The sequence below is a fragment of the Pristiophorus japonicus genome, chromosome 30 (genome assembly GCF_044704955.1).
Source record: "Pristiophorus japonicus isolate sPriJap1 chromosome 30, sPriJap1.hap1, whole genome shotgun sequence".
NCBI classification, from domain to species: domain Eukaryota; kingdom Metazoa; phylum Chordata; class Chondrichthyes; family Pristiophoridae; genus Pristiophorus; species Pristiophorus japonicus.
In genome coordinates this window covers 832,289-851,580 of record NC_092006.1, presented here as the reverse complement: position 1 = coordinate 851,580, position 19,292 = coordinate 832,289, and the positions used below count along the sequence as shown (strand labels likewise).

Below are 19,292 nucleotides of genomic sequence, written 5' to 3'. Positions count from 1 at the left end.
CCACGTGACCAGAGGACCCGCCCACCCGCGCCGATTTGATTGACAGCAGCCGCCCCACGTGACCAGAGGACCCGCCCACCCGCGCCGATTTGATTGACAGCAGCCGCCCCACGTGACCAGGCCCGCCGCCGCCGTTGACGCCGCGGGATCGGGTTGCTTCTCACTCGGCCGAATGGACTCTGCTGTGCAGCTCCGGCAGAGGCAGTATGGCGCCGCTCTGCCCATTGCAGGTGAGTGTTGGGCTTGTTCTCCCAACAAAACAATACAATACGAGGCGGAGCGGGAGCGGGAGCCCCGGGCCGGGCCGGGCCGGGCGGGTAAAGCTTTCCTTCAATCCGCGCTCGCAAACGGCCAAATATTGTGCTGTCGGCCCAATGTCCGCCCTCCCCTCCGTCAGATGCTCGCGGCCTAGTCCTGGCGGCTCATCCCCGGCCTCGCCAGGCGGAGGGGGCCGAGCCCGGAGCGGCGACAGTGCGGAGGCCTCGGGTGGGCCGGGCCTGTCCGAGCGGCCGCTCCCCGCCCCCCCGCTCCCGGGCTCCGGCCGTTTAACGGTCGCCGCGCGGGCCGGCGCCGCCATTTTATCCCGCCCGCCGCCATTTTGTTACAGCGCGGGAAAAATCCGCCAAAAAAACCGGGAGAATGGCCGTTAGACCGGGGCAAGGGGCCCAGACCCCGGGGCAAGGGGCCCAGACCCCGGGGCAAGGTGCCCAGACCCCGGGGCAAGGGGCCCACTCCCCGGGGCAAGGTGCCCGGACCCCGGGGCAAGGGGCCCAGACCCCGGGGCAAGGAGCCCAGACCCCGGGGCAAGGGGCCCAGACCCCGGGGCAAGGAGCCCAGACCCCGGGGCAAGGGGCCCAGACCCCGGGGCAAGGAGCCCAGACCCCGGGTCAGCCCGGACCCCGGGGCAAGGAGCACAGACCCCGGGGCAAGGGGCCCAGACCCCGGGGCAAGGAGCCCAGACCCCGGGTCAGCCCGGACCCCGGGGCAAGGAGCACAGACCCCGGGGCAAGGAGCACAGACCCCGGGGCAAGGGGCCCAGACCCCGGGGCAAGGGGCCCAGACCCCGGGGCAAGGAGCCCGGACCCCGGGGCAAGGGGCCCAGACCCCGGGTCAGCCCAGACCCCGGGGCAAGGAGCACAGACCCCGGGTCAGCCCAGACCCCGGGGCAAGGAGCCCGGACCCCGGGGCAAGGAGCCCAGACCCAGGGTCAGCCCAGACCCCGGGGCAAGGAGCCCGCTCCCCGGGGCAAGGAGCCCGGACCCCGGGGCAAGGGGCCCGGACCCCGGGGCAAGGGGCCCACTCCCCGGGGCAAGGAGCCCGGACCCCGGGGCAAGGAGCCCAGACCCCGGGGCAAGGAGCCCAGACCCCGGGTCAGCCTAGACCCCGGGGCAAGGGGCCCAGACCCCGGGTCAGCCTAGACCCCGGGGCAAGGGGCCCAGACCCCGGGTCAGCCCAGACCCCGGGGCAAGGAGTCCGCTCCCCGGGGCAAGGAGCCCAGACCCCGGGGCAAGGGGCCCAGACCCCGGGGCAAGGAGCCCGCTCCCCGGGTCAGCCCAGACCCCGGGGCAGGGGTCTGGTGGGGTTAGTGTGTGTGGGGGATTGGTAGGGTTAGTGTGGGGGGAGGGGATTGGTGGGGTTATTGTGGGGGGAGGGGGTTGGTGGGGTTAGTGTGGGGGGAGGGGATTGGTGGGGTTAGTGTGTATGGGGGGTTGGTGGGGTTACTGTGGGGGGAGGGTTGATGGGGTTAGTATGAGGGCGGGGGTGCGGTGTGGGGGGTTGGCAAGTAAATACTGACACATTCCTAGAGGTTTTCTTTTTACTCCTAAAGTAGGGTTTAGCTGCTTGTAGATATTGGTGATTTCATCAGGTACAGAAATAGAAATAAACTTATTTTGGGTTTCCCCAGTTCTTTTGACCTGTTCACAGCCAAATGGCTATTTTTGTTTTAAATAGAGTTAGTGATCTTTGAAGTAATATTTTTTTCTTGTACTTGCCACACAATGGATCTCAGGGCCCATGTTTCACAGTGAAACTATTGGACAGTACAAGGTGCCTACCACATGCTTATGAAAGGCTGACAGACCAGTGCATATAAGCTAAAATACTCGGTCAAATTTTATATGGAGTATGATTACCGCAAAGGTTATGGGCCCCAACAACATCCCGGCTGTTGTACTGAAGATCAGAACCAGCCGCGCCTCAAGCCATGCTGTTCCAGTATAGCGACAACACTGGCATCTACCCGATAAGGTGGAAAACTGCCCAGGTACGTCTTGTGCAAAAAAACATGACAAATTCAATCCGGCCAATTACCGCTCCATCAGTCTACTCTCACTCATCAGCAAAGTGATATCAAGTGACACTTGCTCACCAATGAGCTGCTCATCTATGGTTCGTTTGGGTTCCGCCAGGACCACTCGGCTCCAGACATCATTACTGCCTTGGTCCAAACATGGACGAACGAGCTGAATGCCAGAGTGACTGCCCTTGTCATCGAGGCAGCATTTGACCAAGTGTGGCATCAAGGAGCCCTAGTAAAATTGGAGTCAATGAAAATCAGGCGGCTGGCGGGGACTCTCCACTGGCTGGAGCCCTAGCATGAAGGACGTGGTTGTGGTGGTTGGAGGAATTCCTCAGGGCAGTGTCCAAGGCCCAACCATCTTCAGCTGCTTCATCAATGACCTTCCCTTCATCATAAGGTCAGAAGTGGGGATGTTCACTAATGACTGCACAGTGTTCAGTTCCATTCGCGACTCCTGAAATAATGAATCGGATAAGACCTGGACAACATTCATTCTTGGGCTGATCAGTGGCAATCAACATCCACATTGCACAAGTGCCAGGCAATGACCAATTCCAAAAAGAGAGTCCAGCCACTTCCCCATGACCCATGACTCCCCAACTGGATTACCATCGCTGAGTCTCCCACATCCTGGGGGTCACCATTGACCAGAAAACTAACTTCACCTGCCACAAAACTACTGTGGCAACAAGAGCAGGTCAGAGGCTGGGTATTCTGCGGCGAGTGTCTCACCTCCTGACTCCACAAAGCTTTTCCACCATCTACAATACTCAAGTCAGGAGTGTAATGGAATACTCTCTCCTTGCTTGGATGAGTACAGTGCCAGCAATACTCAAGAAGCTCGACACCATCCAGGATAAAGCAACCCGCTTGATTGGCACCCCATCTGCCACCTTAAACATTCACACTGACATGGTGCATCGTGGCTGCAGTGTGTACCAGCTACAAGATGCACTGCAGCAACTCGCCAAGGCTTCTTCGGTACCACCTCCCAATCCTGCAACCTCTACCACCTGGAAGGACAAGGGCAGCAGGCGCGTGGAACACCATCACTTGCAAGTTACACGCCATCCTGACTTGGAAATGTAGTGCTGTTCCTTTATCGTTGCTGGCTCACAATCCTGGAACTGCCTCCCGAACAGCACTGTGGGAGCACCTTCACCACACGGACTGCAGCGGTTCAAGAAGGTGGCTCACCATCTCGAGGACAATTAGCGATGGGCAATAAATGTTAACCTTATCGGCGACACCCATGACCCAGGAACTAATTTTTAAAGGTATAGAAAGATAAGCACAATAGGGATGACTCCTTCTTTGGCCGGTGTTCCGAGACTCCGATGAATGGCGGTATTTTTCAGTGAAATAGACTGCTTTATTTCTTGGTAGATTCAGTCTATGGGTAATGTGAGTGGCAGTTTGCTTCTGAGTTTGACTTGCTTCAGAACTGCTTTTTATCCCACTGGATCGCACTTTTCTTATCATTAAAAACAAAGTCAAAAAGACTGCAGGTTGTGGAAATGTGAAACACAGGTCAGCCAGCATCTGGAGAGAAATATAGAAAATAGGTGCAGGAGTAGGCCATTCGGCCCTTCGAGCCTGCACCACCATTCAATGAGATCATGGCTGATCATTCCCTCAGTACCCCTTTCCTGCTTTCTCTCCATACCCCTTGATCCCTTTAGCTGTAAGGGCCGTATCTAACTCCCTCTTGAATATATCCAATGAACTGTCATCAACAACTCTCTGCGGCAGGGAATTCCACAGGTTAACAACTCTGAGTGAAGAAGTTTTTCCTCATCTCAGTCCTAAATGGCCTACCCCTTATCCTAAGACTGTGTCCCCTGGTTCTGGACTTCCCCAACATCGGGAACATTCTTCCCGCATCTAACCTGTCCAGTCCCATCAGAATCTTACGTTTCTATGAGATCCCCTCTCGTCCTTCTAAACTCCAGTATATAAAGGCCCAGTTGATCCAGTCTCCTCACACGACAGTCCAACCATCCCGGGAATCAGTCTGGTGAACCTTCGCTGCACTCCCTCAATAGCAAGAACGTCCTTCCTCAGATTAGGAGACCAAAACTGAACACAATATTTCAGGTGAGGCCTCACCAAGGCCCTGTACAACTGCAGTAAGACCTCCCTGCTCCTATACTCAAATCCCCTAGCTATGAAGGCCAACATACCATTTGCTTTCTTCACCGCCTGCTGTACCTGCATGCCAACTTTCAATGACTGATGTACCATGACACCCAGGTCTCGTTTCACCTCCCCTTTTCCTAATCTGCCGCCATTCAGATAATATTCTGCCTTCGTGTTTTTTCCCCCAAAGTGGACACAAGTTCATGTTTCAGGTATAACCCTTCAACTGAATTGGGTCTGATGAAAGGTTAGTACTTTAGCTATAACCAGTCTGTTCGCTCAGGTGCAGCGTGGCCTGTGTGTTCCATGTCTCTTGCCGTGCAAAGTGTATTTTCTTGCATCCATCCATTTCCCTGAATGGCTCGAGATCATCTGTCCCACAGTCTCAGTCTATACATACTGACGAGGCCACTTTGGTTTCTGAATAAAAGTATTGATTTCTTTCCCACAGACATAACTTATGGCTGTCAGTGTAAATCCCAAGAACTCTATTTCTATGTTTCTGGAGATAAGTTTCGGCAACAGTCACACAGTCGTAATTCAACAGTACAGAAATATGTTGACCTTGTCCCCCATGATCCAGAAATCTCCCGTTTGAAAGGCATTAATGTACACCCTCTCGATAGGATGTCCAAAATGGACGCCATATTCTAGCAGTGGCCTAACTAATGATTTGTGCAGCTGTAGTATTACTTCCAGTTAGTACTCTAAACCCCTAATTATAAAACCTAGGATCCAGCGTGCTTTTTCTTTAAACAATGTTCATCATCATCATCATCATCATAGGCAGTCCCTCGGAATCGAGGAAGACTTGCTTCCACTCAAGTGAGTTCTTTGGTGGCTGAACAGTCCAATACGAGAGCCAGAGACTCTGTCACAGGTGGGATAGACAGTCACTGAGGGAAGGGGTCGGTGAGACTGGTTTACTGCACGCTCCTTCCGCTGCCTCCGCTTAACCTCTTCACGCTCTCGGCGTTGAGACTCTCGAAGTGCTCAACGCCCTCCTGAATGCACTTTCTCCACCGGGCGGTCTTTGGCCAGGGACTCCCAGGTGTCAGTGGTGATGTCGCACTTTATCCGGGATGCTTTGAGGTGTCCTTGTAACGTTTCCGCTGCTCACCTTTGGTTCGTTTGCCGTGAAGGAGCTCCGCACAGAGCACTTGCTTTGGGAGTCTCGTGTCTGGCATGCGAACTATGTAGCCTGCCCAGCAGAGCTGATCGAATGTGGTCAGTGCTGGGGATGTTGGCCTGGTCGAGGACACTGATGTTGGTGCGGCTGTCCTCCCAGGGGATTTGCAGGATCTTGCGGAGACATCGTTGGTATTTCTCAAGCGACTTGAGGTGTCTACTGTACATGGTCCATGCTTCTCAGCCATACAGGAGGGCGAGTATTACTACAGAACTATAGACCATGAGCTTGGTGGTAGATTTGAGGGCCTGGTCTTCAAACACTCTTTTCCTCAGGCGGTCGATGGCTGCACTGGCGCACTGGAGGCGGTGTTGAATCGCCACATCAATGTGTGCTTTTGTTGATGAGAGGCTCCCGAGGTATGGGAAATGGTCCACGTTGTCGAGGGCCGTGCCGTGGATCTTGATGACTGGGGGGTGCAGTGCTGTGCGGTGGTGACAGGCTGGTGGAGGACATTTGTCTTACGGATGTTTAGCGTAAGGCCCATGCTTTCATATGCTTTAGTAAATACATCGACTATATCCTGGAGTTCAGCCTCTGTGCGCAGACACAGGCGTCGTCTGCGTATTGCAGCTCAACGACAGAGGTTGGGGTGATCTTGGACCTGGCCTGGAGGCGGTGTAGGTTAAACAACTTCCCATTGGTTATTTAGTTTAGTTCCACTCCAGCGGGGAGTTTGTTGACTGAGGTCAGGCATGGCAGCGAGGAAGATTAAGAGGGTTGGAGCGATGGCGCAGCCCTGTTTGACCCCGGTCCAGATGTGGGTCTGTAATGGATCCGTTGGTACACATGGCCGAAGGGACTCCGTGGCCGATGTCTAACCGGCCGAAGGGACTCCGTGGCCGGCCCAGGACAACAGAGGGCTGGCAGTGCCCATGGAGCAGTGCCAGGGGAGTAACCTACTACTGACTTACATTTTAGACTTTTAATCTACTTTTAAACTTTTAATCAACTTGAGAAACTTTTTAAACAATTTGGGTAAACTTTGAAACCATGTTAGTGACTTATCCTCACGTTTTTGTTGAGTATGTATTTGAACCCCAACAGAAAATAACAGGAGAGGAATCTGGAAATTTCAGTGGTAGCTCACTGAAACCCAACAGGTGCAGTGTGCAGCAGCTGTTTGGAAACTTAGCATTATTAAAAATATAAGAAATAGGAGTTGGAGTCAGCCATTTAGATCTTCGATTCTGCTCCTCCGCCATTTAATAAGATCATGACTAATCTTTTACCTCAATTCTATCTTCCTGCACTATCCCCATATACCTTGATTCCCATAGTATCCAAAAATCTATCGACCTCGGTCTTGAATATACTCAACGGCCAAGCATCCACAGCTCACTGGGGCAGAGAATTCCAAAGATTCCCAACCCTTTGAATAAATTTCTTCTTGTCTCAATCCTAAATGGCTGACCCCTTATTCTGAGACTGACCCCTAGTTTTAGACTCCCCAGCCGGGGCAAACATCCGCCCTGTCAAGCCTTTTAAGAATGATATATATTTTTTTTAATTCATTCGTGGGACGTCGGCGTTGCTGGCAAGGCCAGTATTTATTGTCCATCCCTAATTGCCCTTGAGAAGGTGGTGGTGAGCCCCCTTCTTGAACCGCTGCAGTCTGTGTGGTGATTGTAATCCCACACTGCTGTTAGGGAGGGAGTTCCAGGATTTTGACACAGCGACGATGAAGGAACGGCGATATGCTTCCAAATCAGGATGGTGTGTGACTTGGAGGGGAACGTGGAGGTGGTGTTCCCATGTGCTTGCTGCCCTTGTCCTTCTAGGTGGTAGAGGTCGCGGGTTTGGGAGGTGCTATCAAAGAAGCCTTGGCGAGTTGCTACAGTGCATCTTATAGATGGTATACTCTTCAGCCACGGTACGCCGGTGGTAGAGGGAGTGGCTGTTTAAGGTGGTGGATGGGGTGCCAATCAAGTGGGTTGCTTTGTCCTGGATGGTGTCGAGCTTCTTGAGTGTTGTTGGAGCTTCGCTCATCCAGGCAAGTGGGGAGTATTCTATCACACGCCTGACTTGTGCCTTGTAGATGGTGGAAAAGCTTTGGGGAGTCAGGAGGTGAGACACTTGCCACAGAATACTCAGCCTCTGACCAGCTTTTGTTGCCACAGTATTTATGTGGCTGGTCCTGTTAAGTTTCTGGTCAATGGTGACCCCCCAGTATGTTGATGGCAGGGGATTTGACGATGGTAATGCCATTGAATGTTAAGGGACGGTGATTAGACTCCCTTGTTGGAGATGGTCATTGCCTGGCACTTGTGTGGCACGAATGTTACTTGCCACTTATTAGCCCAAGCTTGAATGTTGTCCAGGTCTTGCTGCATGCGGGCATGGACTGTTCCATTATCTGAGGAATTGCGAATGGAACTGAACACTTTGCAGTCAGTAGCGAACATCCCCACTTCTGACCTGACCTTATGATGGAAGGAAGGTCATTGATGAAGCAACTAAAGGTGGTTGGGCCTAGGACACTGCCCTGAAGAACCCCTGGCAATGTCCTGGGGCTGAGATGATTGACCTCCAACCATCACAACCATCTTCCTTTGAGCTAGGTATGACTCCAGCCAGTGGAGAGTTTTCCCCCTGATTCCCATTGACTTCAGTTTTACTAGGGCTCCTTGATGCCACACTCGGTCAAATGCTGCCTTGATGTCGAGGGTACTCACTCTCTCCTCACCTCTGGAATTCAGCTCTTTTGTCCATGTTTGGATCAAGGTTGTAATGAGGTCTGGAGCCGAGAGGTCCTGGCAGAACCCAAACTGGGCATCGGTGAGCAGGTTATTTGAGTAAGTGCTGCTTGATGGCATTGTTGACGACACCTTCCATCACTTTGCTGATGATTGAGAGTAGATTAACAGGGCAGTAATTGGTCCTGCTTTTTGTGGACAGGACGTACCTGGGCAGTTTTCCACATTGTCGGATAGATGCCAGTGTTGTAGCTGTACTGGAACAGCTTTGCTAGAGGTGCGGCTAGTTCTGGAGCATAAGTCTTCATCAAAGGGGCGGGATGTTGTCGGGGACCATAGCCTTTGCTGTATCCAGTGCGTTCAGCTGTTTCTTGCTATCACGTGGAGTGAATCGAATTGGCTGAAGGCTGGCTTCTGTGATGGTGGGGACCTCAGGAGGAGGCCGATATGGATCATCCACTTGGCACTTCTGGCTGAAGATGGTTGCAAACGCTTCAGCCTTTTCTTTTGCACTTGCGTGCTGAGTTTCAATGAGATCTTAGAATAAGAAGCCAAGAGCATGGAGCACAAAACACCAGCAAGAATCTGTGCAAGGTGCTGACAGTATTGTGTACAATAATGCTACAACAAGGATATCTAAGGATGGAGGCAGCATAGAAGGGTGCTACCAATAAGGTGCCTAGCTGAAAGCATCCTGAGCTATGGGGAGTGACTGAAAAGCCTGGTGATGTTTACTGTGGGGAGAGATTATTTAAATATTCAAGATTCTTGAGGGAATAAATAACTCGACCCCCAATAATATGATTTGAGGCGGCTTTAAATTCTGTGATTAGGGACATGGGCTCAAGCTTAGAAGAGGGAGTGTGCCCAGACAGTGCAGATTCAGCTGCTGCATGTGGTGTGTGGCAAACGTATGGAACGTCAAGGGAGAGTGATGGTGTGGAAACATTTAAGGGAGAATTAGGCAGATATTTGAGGCAGTGATGAATTGGGGATTAGTTTTTAAAGACTTCCAACTTTTAAAATTCTGTACTTTCTCTAACCATTATGTTTTAAAAGTATTTCCGTATATGTCTCTACATCCTGTTACAGCCTTGTGATAGTGTGCTTCTAGGCTCTTGACAGAGTTGAAGTGAAATGGGCTGTAAGGAGGGATGTGAGAGTGGAGAGGTGGAACATGTGCTCAATATAGTGTTTTCACTGAGCTCTGCATTTATATCCATTTACTGAAGGTGAATAAATCGCACTGAAGCCAATACGCTAACGTGTGATTGTCTTAATCAAGCTCCTCCTTTGTGGGAGCTTGCTGTGTGCAAATTGGCTGCTGCGTTTCCCACATTACAACAGTGACTACACTGCAAAAGTACTTCATCGGCTGTAAAACACTTTGAGACGTCCGGTGGTCGTGAAAGGTGCTATAGAAATGCAAGTCTGTCTGTCTTCCTCAAATTGCTCCCTTGGTTCCCATCACCAGTACTTTACCCGAATGTTATTTAGCTCAGAATGCGTTCTCCAGGCACAGCTTGAGTTCAGAAGGATAAATGAAAATTTGTATTTCTACTGGATTTTTTCTCCATTCGAATGGATATGGTGTAAAGATTTTGCACTTTTACTGAAACGCTACTACAGTTTTACTGCATGGAAATGTTGGGTTATAATTCACTCAAAACCTAGTTCCACAGCCGGGCCCAGGAATTTGGGGGAGTCTCTGTGTCTTGGTCACCTTTTGATGCAGTCAGCCCTTTTAAAGTAATTGATTCCATTTCTCTCCGTGAGCTGGCTTATATCGTACTGATTTTTTCTTTGATTGACAGCAAACATATTGCTTAAGCAACGTTGGAGGGGTTTCTCGGAGCTCTGAGCCCAGGTTACTATTTCCGATTGCGTTTTGGAGACGCATGGCATAAAGTTGACAAAAGGGGGAACCACCTATACACAAGTGGTCTTGCAGCAAAGTCTATATCACTCTGCAAATGTTATTTATAACCTGCATCATCCATGTTGGGTTGGTGGGTAAGACTACCGCTCAGGTTATCATTAAGCTATACAGAGCACCCTACAGATGCAGTCATGGTTCTCGGTCTATGCTGAATTAGTGATCTTAGCTGGCAGTGTTGGCATTATGATTGGCATTAATGTCCCTGAGAATAGATTGCTGTCCATTGCATCCTGTTGGAGAGTCTGATGTGGACATGCGTGAGGACAGGCTCAGCTGTGATTCTCCTACATTCTTGCCCCACTGCTGATACTGTCAGAAGAGGCACGTGGGTGAGAAAGAGATGAGAAATTGGCAAAAGAAAAAAGCCACAAAGTTCTTGTCTTTTCTGACGAAGGGTCATCGACCTGAAACGTTAACTCTGTTTCTCTCTCCACAGATGCTGCCTGACCCATTGCGATTTCCAGCATTTTCTGCTTTTATTTCAGATTCCAGTATCTGCAGTATTTTGTTTTTGTCTCATCTTTTCTTTCTGCCTGTCTTGGTTGATCCAGCATTGGCTACAGGAGAAATAACTCCAGCACTGTCCTTCCAAACTTATATAGTGTCTAGTGAGGGTTTTGAGCTGTAACACGCTGCAGTACTGATGGGTACAGATTTCACTATAGCACCAGAGTGCAGTACTGGTGGGTACAGGTCTGTCACTGTATAACACTGGGATACAGTACTGGTGGGTACAGGTCTGTCACTGTATAACACTGGGGTACAGTACTGGTGGGTACAGGTCTGTCACTGTATAACACTGGGGTACAGTACTGGTGGGTACAGGTCTGTCACTGTATAACACTGGGGTACAGTACTGGTGGATATAGGTCTGTCACTGTATAACACTGGGGTACAATACAGTTGCATACAGGTCTGTCACTGTATAACACTGGGGTACAGTACAGGTGGGTACAGGTCTGTTGCTGTATAACACTGTGGTACAGTACTGGTGGGTACAGGTCTGTCACTGTATTACACTGGGGTACAGTACTGGTGGGTACAGGTCTGTCACTGTATTACACTGGGGTACAGTACTGGTGGGTACAGGTCTCATTGTATAACACTGGGGTACAGTACTGGTGGGTACAGGTCTGTCACTGTATAACACTGGGGTACAGTACTGGTGGGTACAGGTCTGTCACTGTATAACACTGGAGTACAGTACTGGTGGGTACAGGTCTGTCACTGTATAACTGGGGTACAGTACAGGTGGGTACAGGTCTGTCGCTGTATAACACTGGGGTACAGTACTGGTGGGTACAGGTCTGTCACTGTATAACACTGGGGTACAGTACTGGTGGGTACAAGCCTGTTGCTGAGTAACAACATTGTGTGTATTGGTATCTATGTTAAGTGAGCCAAGTGACAACCCTGAAAATGTACAGCAATGTATTTTGCAAAGATTGACTACAGGTCAAGATCTTATCAGTTACTGCCCCAATCAGTGTGCTAATCAAATGAATGTTCTTTCTCTTTCAGAGCATCCAAGTCTCATAATGTCTGCCCCATCAACACCAAAGATTGTGCTGAAAAGCACAACCAAGATGTCACTGAACGAGCGGTGAGGCAGCCGACAGCATTTCAAGTGCCAATCGTGTAGCAGATTAGCAATTACAAGATATATAAGTGCACAATGATTTCCAGGGATTCACCATAGGAGAATGTTGCTCTTGCCTTATATATTACTGCTCCAGTAGTTGATGGCACTTAAATAAACCAATTATCAGATGCAAAAAAAAAAACACGTTTATGAAGGATGGTGGCCTAGGTGGTACAAAAGTAAAATGATACGGGGCTGTTGCACTGAACGTAAGAACAAGCTGATTGTAAGAATGTGGTTTTGTGGAATGACCCTAGTGGTAAGATTGCTGGCACAGTCTTGCACCTGCCGCCCTGCACTTATTTGAGGTTTTTGATAAATTTGAACAGAAACTACAGGAGTGGTGACTAGTTGATCTGGGCTGCAACAGCCTCCCGTCCTGTCCATGACGGACGCATCAGCTGTGCTGTGCGGTCTGGTCTGTAAGAGGCAGCTGGTGGGCAGCATGATTCAAGTCCAAAGGCCTCCTGTGTACACCTGGGGGTCTTGTAAGTGGCACAAAATCTGCTTCATGATCTGCTTTCTCTTTCTTTTCAGCTGTTTCTCTTCTGTGTTGTAAAAATGAGCTGTTCTTCCTCCAAAGGCGCAGAGATGTTGGGTAACATGCAGTTTTTCCCACTTTACTCCCGTCTTTTTGCTCACTGGCTTCACGGTTCAGTTCCTAAACGCTACAGTAAACTATTCTTAAACCTTTTTTCTATCAGTTTTCGCAAAGGCAGTGACTCCTTGTTAGTTGTTAGTCACCTGTAACTGGGCACCCAAGTGACCACTGCATTTGCTGGGCAGACATTTCGATAATGGGGAGAGTGACAAGAAGAGGTACAGAATGGGGTACAGGGAAAAGTCCAACAAGAGAGGGAGCCCTGCTGGATCTAGTAATGGGGAATGAACCAGAACAGATGAGCATAAGGGAACATCTAGGCAATAGAGATTACAGCATAATAAGGTTTAAGATAAAGATTGCAATGGATATAAGTAAGACAAAACCAAATGATAATGTGGGTGGGTGGGGGGAGGGGGTGCTGATTTTAAGGGGATGATACTGGAAATAGGGAAAATAAACTGGAAAAATGTATTGGCAAACAAAGAAATAGAACATCAATGGGAAACATTTTAAAACAGTGATCACTAGAGTCCAGGAGAAATATATCCCACTAGAAAGCAAGAATAGACTAGCCAGTAATGACGCACTATGTATGAATGAATAAAGAAATAAGGGCAAAATTGAAACTAAAGAAAAGGCATACACTAAGTACATAGACGACAAAGAAGAGGATGTCAAAAGGGAATACCAAAAGGTTAGGAAAGAAGTTTAAAAAAATTAAGAGAAAGAGAAACGACAAAATTAAATATCAAGGAATATAAAAAATAGTATTCTACAAGCACAATTAACAGAAAAATCAGAATAGGGATCGACACGATAAGCTCTTTGGTAATGGCAGAAATACTAAATAATTACTTAGTCTCTCATGTACTGAACATGACATTGGAAGAAGAGATCAAAAAGGTATAAAGACATTTAAGATAGAAAGAGAGGAGATAATAAACGAATTGAGAAGTTGAAACTGGTCTGGATGGATTGTATCCCCACGTATTGGGAAGAGATAGCAAAGGTGCTATTACATATATATATATATAATTTCATTAGAAATGGGAATATTGCCAGAGATCTGGCGGACAGCTAATATGATTCCTATATTTAAAAAGGGAGGTAGATGAAGTCCAGGGAACTATAGACCAATTAGTTTAACTTCGGTGGTAGGAACATTAGTGGAATCCTTACTCAAAGATGTAATAGAAAAATATCAACTGAAAATATAATATAGTCAGCACAGATTTGAAAAGAGAAGATTTATTGAATTATTTGAAGTGACAAAAGGTAGATAAGGGTAATGCAGCAGACATAATGTATTTAGATTTCCAAATGGTCTTCGATAAGGTGCCGCATAGTAGGCCCATGACAGAGGTCAGCACATGTGGAGTCAGGGGTCAAGTAGCAGAATGAATAGCAAGCTGGCTACAAAACAGAAAACGGAGGGTAGGGGTTAAAGGTAGTTACTCAGACTGACAAAAGGTGGCAAGTGGTCCACAAGGATTGGTGCTGGGACCACTGGTCACCATTTACATAAACAATTTGGACTTGGGAACCGCAAGTACAATTTCAAAATTTGTGGACAACGCCAAATTGGGAGATATAGTTAATCCAGAGAAGGACTGCAACAAAATACAGGAAGACATTAATTAACTTGTAGAATGGGCATGTAATTGGTAAATGAACTTCAATATAGATAAGTGTCAGGTGGTAGGACGAATCCTTGGAAAATAAATGTCGAACTGGGGTAGAGGGACCTGGGACTACAGATACATAGATCACTAAAAGTAACGACACAGGTTAATGCCATTTATTTTTAAAAAAGTAAACCAAGCAGAGGAATGGAATTGAAAAGGAAAGTTATGTTAAATTTATATAGATCCTTGGTTAGGTCACCCTTGGAGTAGTGTGAGCAGTTCTGGTCTCCATATTATAAAAAGGATAGAGACACTGGAGAAGGTGCAACAAAGCTTTACTGGGATGATGCCAGAACTGAGAGGTTATTGCTGATCAAGAAAGATTGAACATGAGGAGGCTCTTTTCTATAGAAAAGAGAAGACTGAGGGGGTAACCTGATAGAGGACTTTTAAGATTATGAAAGGGTTGGATAGGATAGACGTAGAGATGTTGTTTCCACTTGCGGGGTAGACCAGAACTAGGGGCCATAAATATAACGTCACTAATAAATGCAATAGGGAATTCAGGAGAAACTAATTTACCCAGAGTGTGATTAGAATGTGAAACTCGCTACCATGTGGAGGGGTTGAGGAGAATAGCAGAGATACATTTAAGGGGAAGCTAGATAAACACGAGGGAGAAAGGAATAGAAGGATATGGTGATGGGGTTAGATGGAGAGGGGTGGGAGGGGGCTGGTGTGGAGCATAAACACCAGTTGAACAAATGGCCTCTTTCTGTTCTGTAAATAGTATAACTATGTAATACTATGGTGTATAATGGCCAAACCCAGGTCTGCTCCCCCTATATTCATAAAGCCTTATTTCCAGTAAAGATAACCATCTTGGGAAGGAACCTGTTTGATTTTTTTTTCCTAACCTAGGACAATAGTGGTCTCTGGCTCAACTACTCACAAACCTCAACCACGTGAGACATTGGGACTGCCCTGTCACTATCGACCAGTACTGAATATTAACTGTTCAGTTTAAAATAACATGGATGTTTAACACTGAGAAGCACCATCTCTGTTTTGGCTGTGGGAGCAGGATATTTCCCTGTCTGGTTGATTTGGTTTTTAGCATCAGTTTAGTGATCTGGTTAAACAATTGGTTTCACATTTAAATGTGGTTGTGGATTTCCCTTCAGTTTGAAAGTCTGAGCTGAGATGTTGTTGCTCTGTATTTGGTAGGATCCCCCTATGCCTGACATACCTTTTGGAAATGGTGAACTCTAGCAGCTAATGGGACTTGCATTCGTGGAACACAGAGTTGTACATAAGACACAGAAGTAAAGTCTGTCAAAATTTGAAATATCTTGTTCCTTCCAGAGAATTTGCAGCAAGTTAGGGTTAGGTTTGGGAAGCCTGTGTCCAAAATGAGTGGGTGTGGGATCAATAGATTTTTTTCAGCATTCTTCTTTCTTTCTTTTACAGTTCTCTGCTATTGTTATGACTGTTTCAAATTACCTTGCCGCTCACTTCTTTTCCCTCTTTTCTCTGGAGCCAGAGTTGTTGTCGCTAACTCTGTACACGCTCTTGTATCTTGCCGCTCTTTTTCCCCTCTGCTACTAAATGCTTGCGCCTTTCCTTCTCTGATAACACAGCCTGCAATGGTTGCAATCCCAGACTCACAGGGAATGAATACATTTAACAACAAAACAAGGTGTGCCACATGTCTCTATACTGAAAGGAGGTTTTCACTGGGAACTGGGGCACCGTAGCTGAGGGGCTCGAATTGCCTTTAAGAGTTGTGTGTATTAAAACCTGTTTAAACCACTTCTGTTCAACCTTGAAGCTTTACCAACATGCTGAAGAACAAACAGCCTCCAACGGTGAGCATTCGAGCAACGATGCAGCAGCAGCAACTGGCAAGTGCCAGAAACCGCCGATTGGCGCAGCAGATGGAGAACAGGCCCTCTGTCCAAGCTGCTCTCAAATTGAAGCAGGTGAGCAACAACTTTCCAGTGACATTTCTTCTCCCTCTCCCGACTTCCATGGCATGCACCATTCCCCGGCAATGCTCTCTCAAGTGATCTCCTCTACTTCTGACAGTCATGCTCTCCAGCCGGGTGCTAGCCTGTGTGCAAGACATATTGAGAGCGATTGCACCTTCTTTTACTGGCTTCCTTCCTCCCTGAAGGGAACTATACGAAGACGTCGCATCCAGCTGAGCTCCGATGGAAAGAGTTTCTGTGAGGAATTGCAGACAGGAGCCTGCATTCACACTGAATCATATGTTTTGCCAGATTGGCCAACATATATTGTTTCCTGGGAGCCACTAGATTTTTATGCTGCTGTATGTTCATTCCTCCATGGTTGCAGATGCCTATGGAAAATTAACACGTGGAAATGCTCTGAAACTCGCCCAGGCTATTGAGAAAGAAATTTGATAGTTTACAAACCCAGGTTAAGGAGAAATAACCCATCAGGATATCTATACTCTATGACAGTTCAGTAATGGAAATGCAATTTCAGGTTACTGACATGAGAAATTAAACACAACAACACAAGTGGATCTGTAGAGTTGGTTGATTTTAAGTAGGTGTTTTTCAGAGAATGCAAAGTGATTCCTCTTATTTACTGGGTTCAAATCCTATTGAAGGAAAAGATTGCTGGAATGAAAACTTGAGAGAAAATGACAAACCTTCAGAATGACAGGGATTCAGTGAGTGAAAGATTATCTGTTCCCAGTAGGAAGTGTCATTCATCTCATAATTATGTAGGGACTTCAGAGTAAAATAAATGGAAAGGATGTGCTAAATAGGTTGGCATTACCCAAAGTTAACGTTATCCAGTCCAGATGGGATGCATCCTACGTTTGAGGGAAGTTAGGGTGCAGAAAGCAGGAGCTCTGACCACAATCTATCAATCCTTCTTGGATATGGGAGTGCTGCTCGAGGACTAGAGGATTGCAAATGTTCTTAACTCTCTTTGTTCATTATTAAAAAAGGGAGAGGGATAAACCTGGCAATTAACAGGTTTACCTGCTTGAGTTCTTTCATGAAGTATCAGAGGGAGTTAGCGAAGGTAGTGTAATAGATGTATATACAGATTTTCAAACGGTATTTGATGAAGTCTTACATAACAGACTTAGTCAGAAACTAGAAGCACATGGCATTAAAGGGATGGTGGTAACTTGGATATGTAATTGGCTAAAGGATAGGAGGGAGAGAGTAGTGGTGAACAGATGTTTTTCTGACTGGAGAGAAGTATGCAGTGTGGTCCCCCAGGGTCAGTATTGGGATCATTGCTTTTCATGTTACATATAAGTGATTTGGACTTGGATATAGGGAGTAGAATTTTGAAGTTGTGGATAATATAAAACTTGGCAATTTAATTAATAGTGAGCAAGATAGTAGCAGAAGACATATAGACATATATAGGTGAAATCAGCAGACACAGGGTAGATGCAATTTAATGCGGATAAGTATGAAGTGATGTACTTTGGGGGAAAGACCATGGAGAAGCAATATAATCTAAATGGTACTATTTTGAGAGGGATGCAAGAGCAGAGAGACTAGTGGGCGCATATTAACAAATCCCTGAAGGTGGCGGGGTCAATTGATGCAGTTAAGAAAGCGTATGGGATACTTGGCTTTTTAAATAAGGGAATAAGAGTACCAAGGCAAGAAATTCATGCTAAATCACTGATTAGGCCTCGGTTGCAGTATTGTGCACAGTGTTGGGCACCACAGTTTAGGAAGGACATCAAGGCCTTGGAGAGGGTACAGAGGAGGTTTACCAGGATGAAACCAGGGATGAGGGATTTCTGATATGTGGAGCGATTGGAGAAGCTGCGATTGTTGTCCTTGAAGCAGAAAAGGTTAAGAGAAGACGTAATAGAGAGGTTAACAGAAAAGAGAGAGTCGGGATAAATGGGTCATTTTCCAGTTGGCAAATGGTAACATGTGGGGTGCCACAGGGATCGGTGCTGTGGCCTCAACTATTTACAATTTCTATTAATGACTTGGATGAAGGGACCAAGTGTAATGTAGCCAAGTTTACTGATGATACAAAGATGGGTGGGAAAGCAAGTTGTGAGGAGGACACAAAAAGTCTTCAAAGTGATATATAGACAGGCTCAGTGAGTGGGCACAAATTTGGCAGATGGAGTATAATGTGGGAAAGTGTGAGGTTATCCACTTTGGCAGAAAAAATAAAAAAGCAAATTATTATTTAAATGGAGATAAATTACAAAAGGCCGCAGTACAGAGGACTTGGGGGGTACTTGTGCAAGGAAAACAAAGTTAGCGTGCAGGTACAGTAGGTAATCAGGAAGGCAAATGGAATGTTGGTCTTTATTGCAAAGGGGATGGAATATAAAAGCAGAGAAGTCCTGTTACAACTGTACAGGGTATTGGTGAGGCCACACCTGGAATACTGCGTACAGTTTTGGTCTCCTTATTTAAGGAAGGATATACTTGCATTGGAGGCAGTTCAGAGAAGATTCACGAGGTTGATTCCGGAGACTTATGATAAAAGGAGTTGACTTATGATAAAAGGTTGAGTAGTTTGTGCCTTTACTCATTGGAGTTTAGAAAAATGAGAGATGATCTTATTGAAATATTAAGATACTGAGGGGGCTCAACAGAGTGGATGCAGAGAGGATGTTTCCCCTCGTGGGGGAATCTAGAACTAGGGGGCGTAGTTTCAGAATAAAGGGTTGCCCATTTAAAACTGAGATGAAGAGAAATTTCTTCTCTGAGGGTTGTTAACCTGTGGAATTCTCTGCCCCAGAGAGCTGTGGAGGTGGAGATAGACCGATTTTTGAACGATAAGGGAGTGAAAGGTTAAGGGGCACGGGCGGGGAAGTGGAGCTGAGCCCATGATCAGATCAGCCATGATCTTATTGAATAGCGGAGCAGGCTCGAGGGGCCGAATGGCCGACTCCTGCTCCTATTTCTTTTGTTCTTATGATGGAGAAAGTAGCGAGAAGCTCTTTTCTCTGGCAAGTGGGTTGATAACCAGAGGTCATAGATTTAAAATAATTGGCAAAATACTAGAGGGGAAATTATTTCACGGGTTTATGATGATCTGGAACACAGTACCTGAATCCATAGGAACTTTCAAATGGCAATTGGACATGTACTTGAAGAGGACTAATTTGCTGGATTGTTGGG

General features: G+C 47.2%; 1 protein-coding gene across 1 annotated transcript; it reads left to right on the top strand.

Annotated features, from left to right (window-relative positions):
* Positions 1 to 82: 82 nt before the first annotated feature.
* On the top strand, positions 83 to 19,286 carry chtopa (chromatin target of PRMT1a). Its single transcript, XM_070868512.1, has 3 exons — positions 83 to 230; positions 11,787 to 11,868; positions 15,968 to 19,286. Exons 1-3 carry the CDS (start codon positions 173 to 175, stop codon positions 16,203 to 16,205), a joined length of 378 nt encoding a protein of 125 aa, XP_070724613.1. The 5' UTR covers positions 83 to 172; the 3' UTR covers positions 16,206 to 19,286.
* The last annotated feature ends 6 nt before the right edge of the window (positions 19,287 to 19,292 follow it).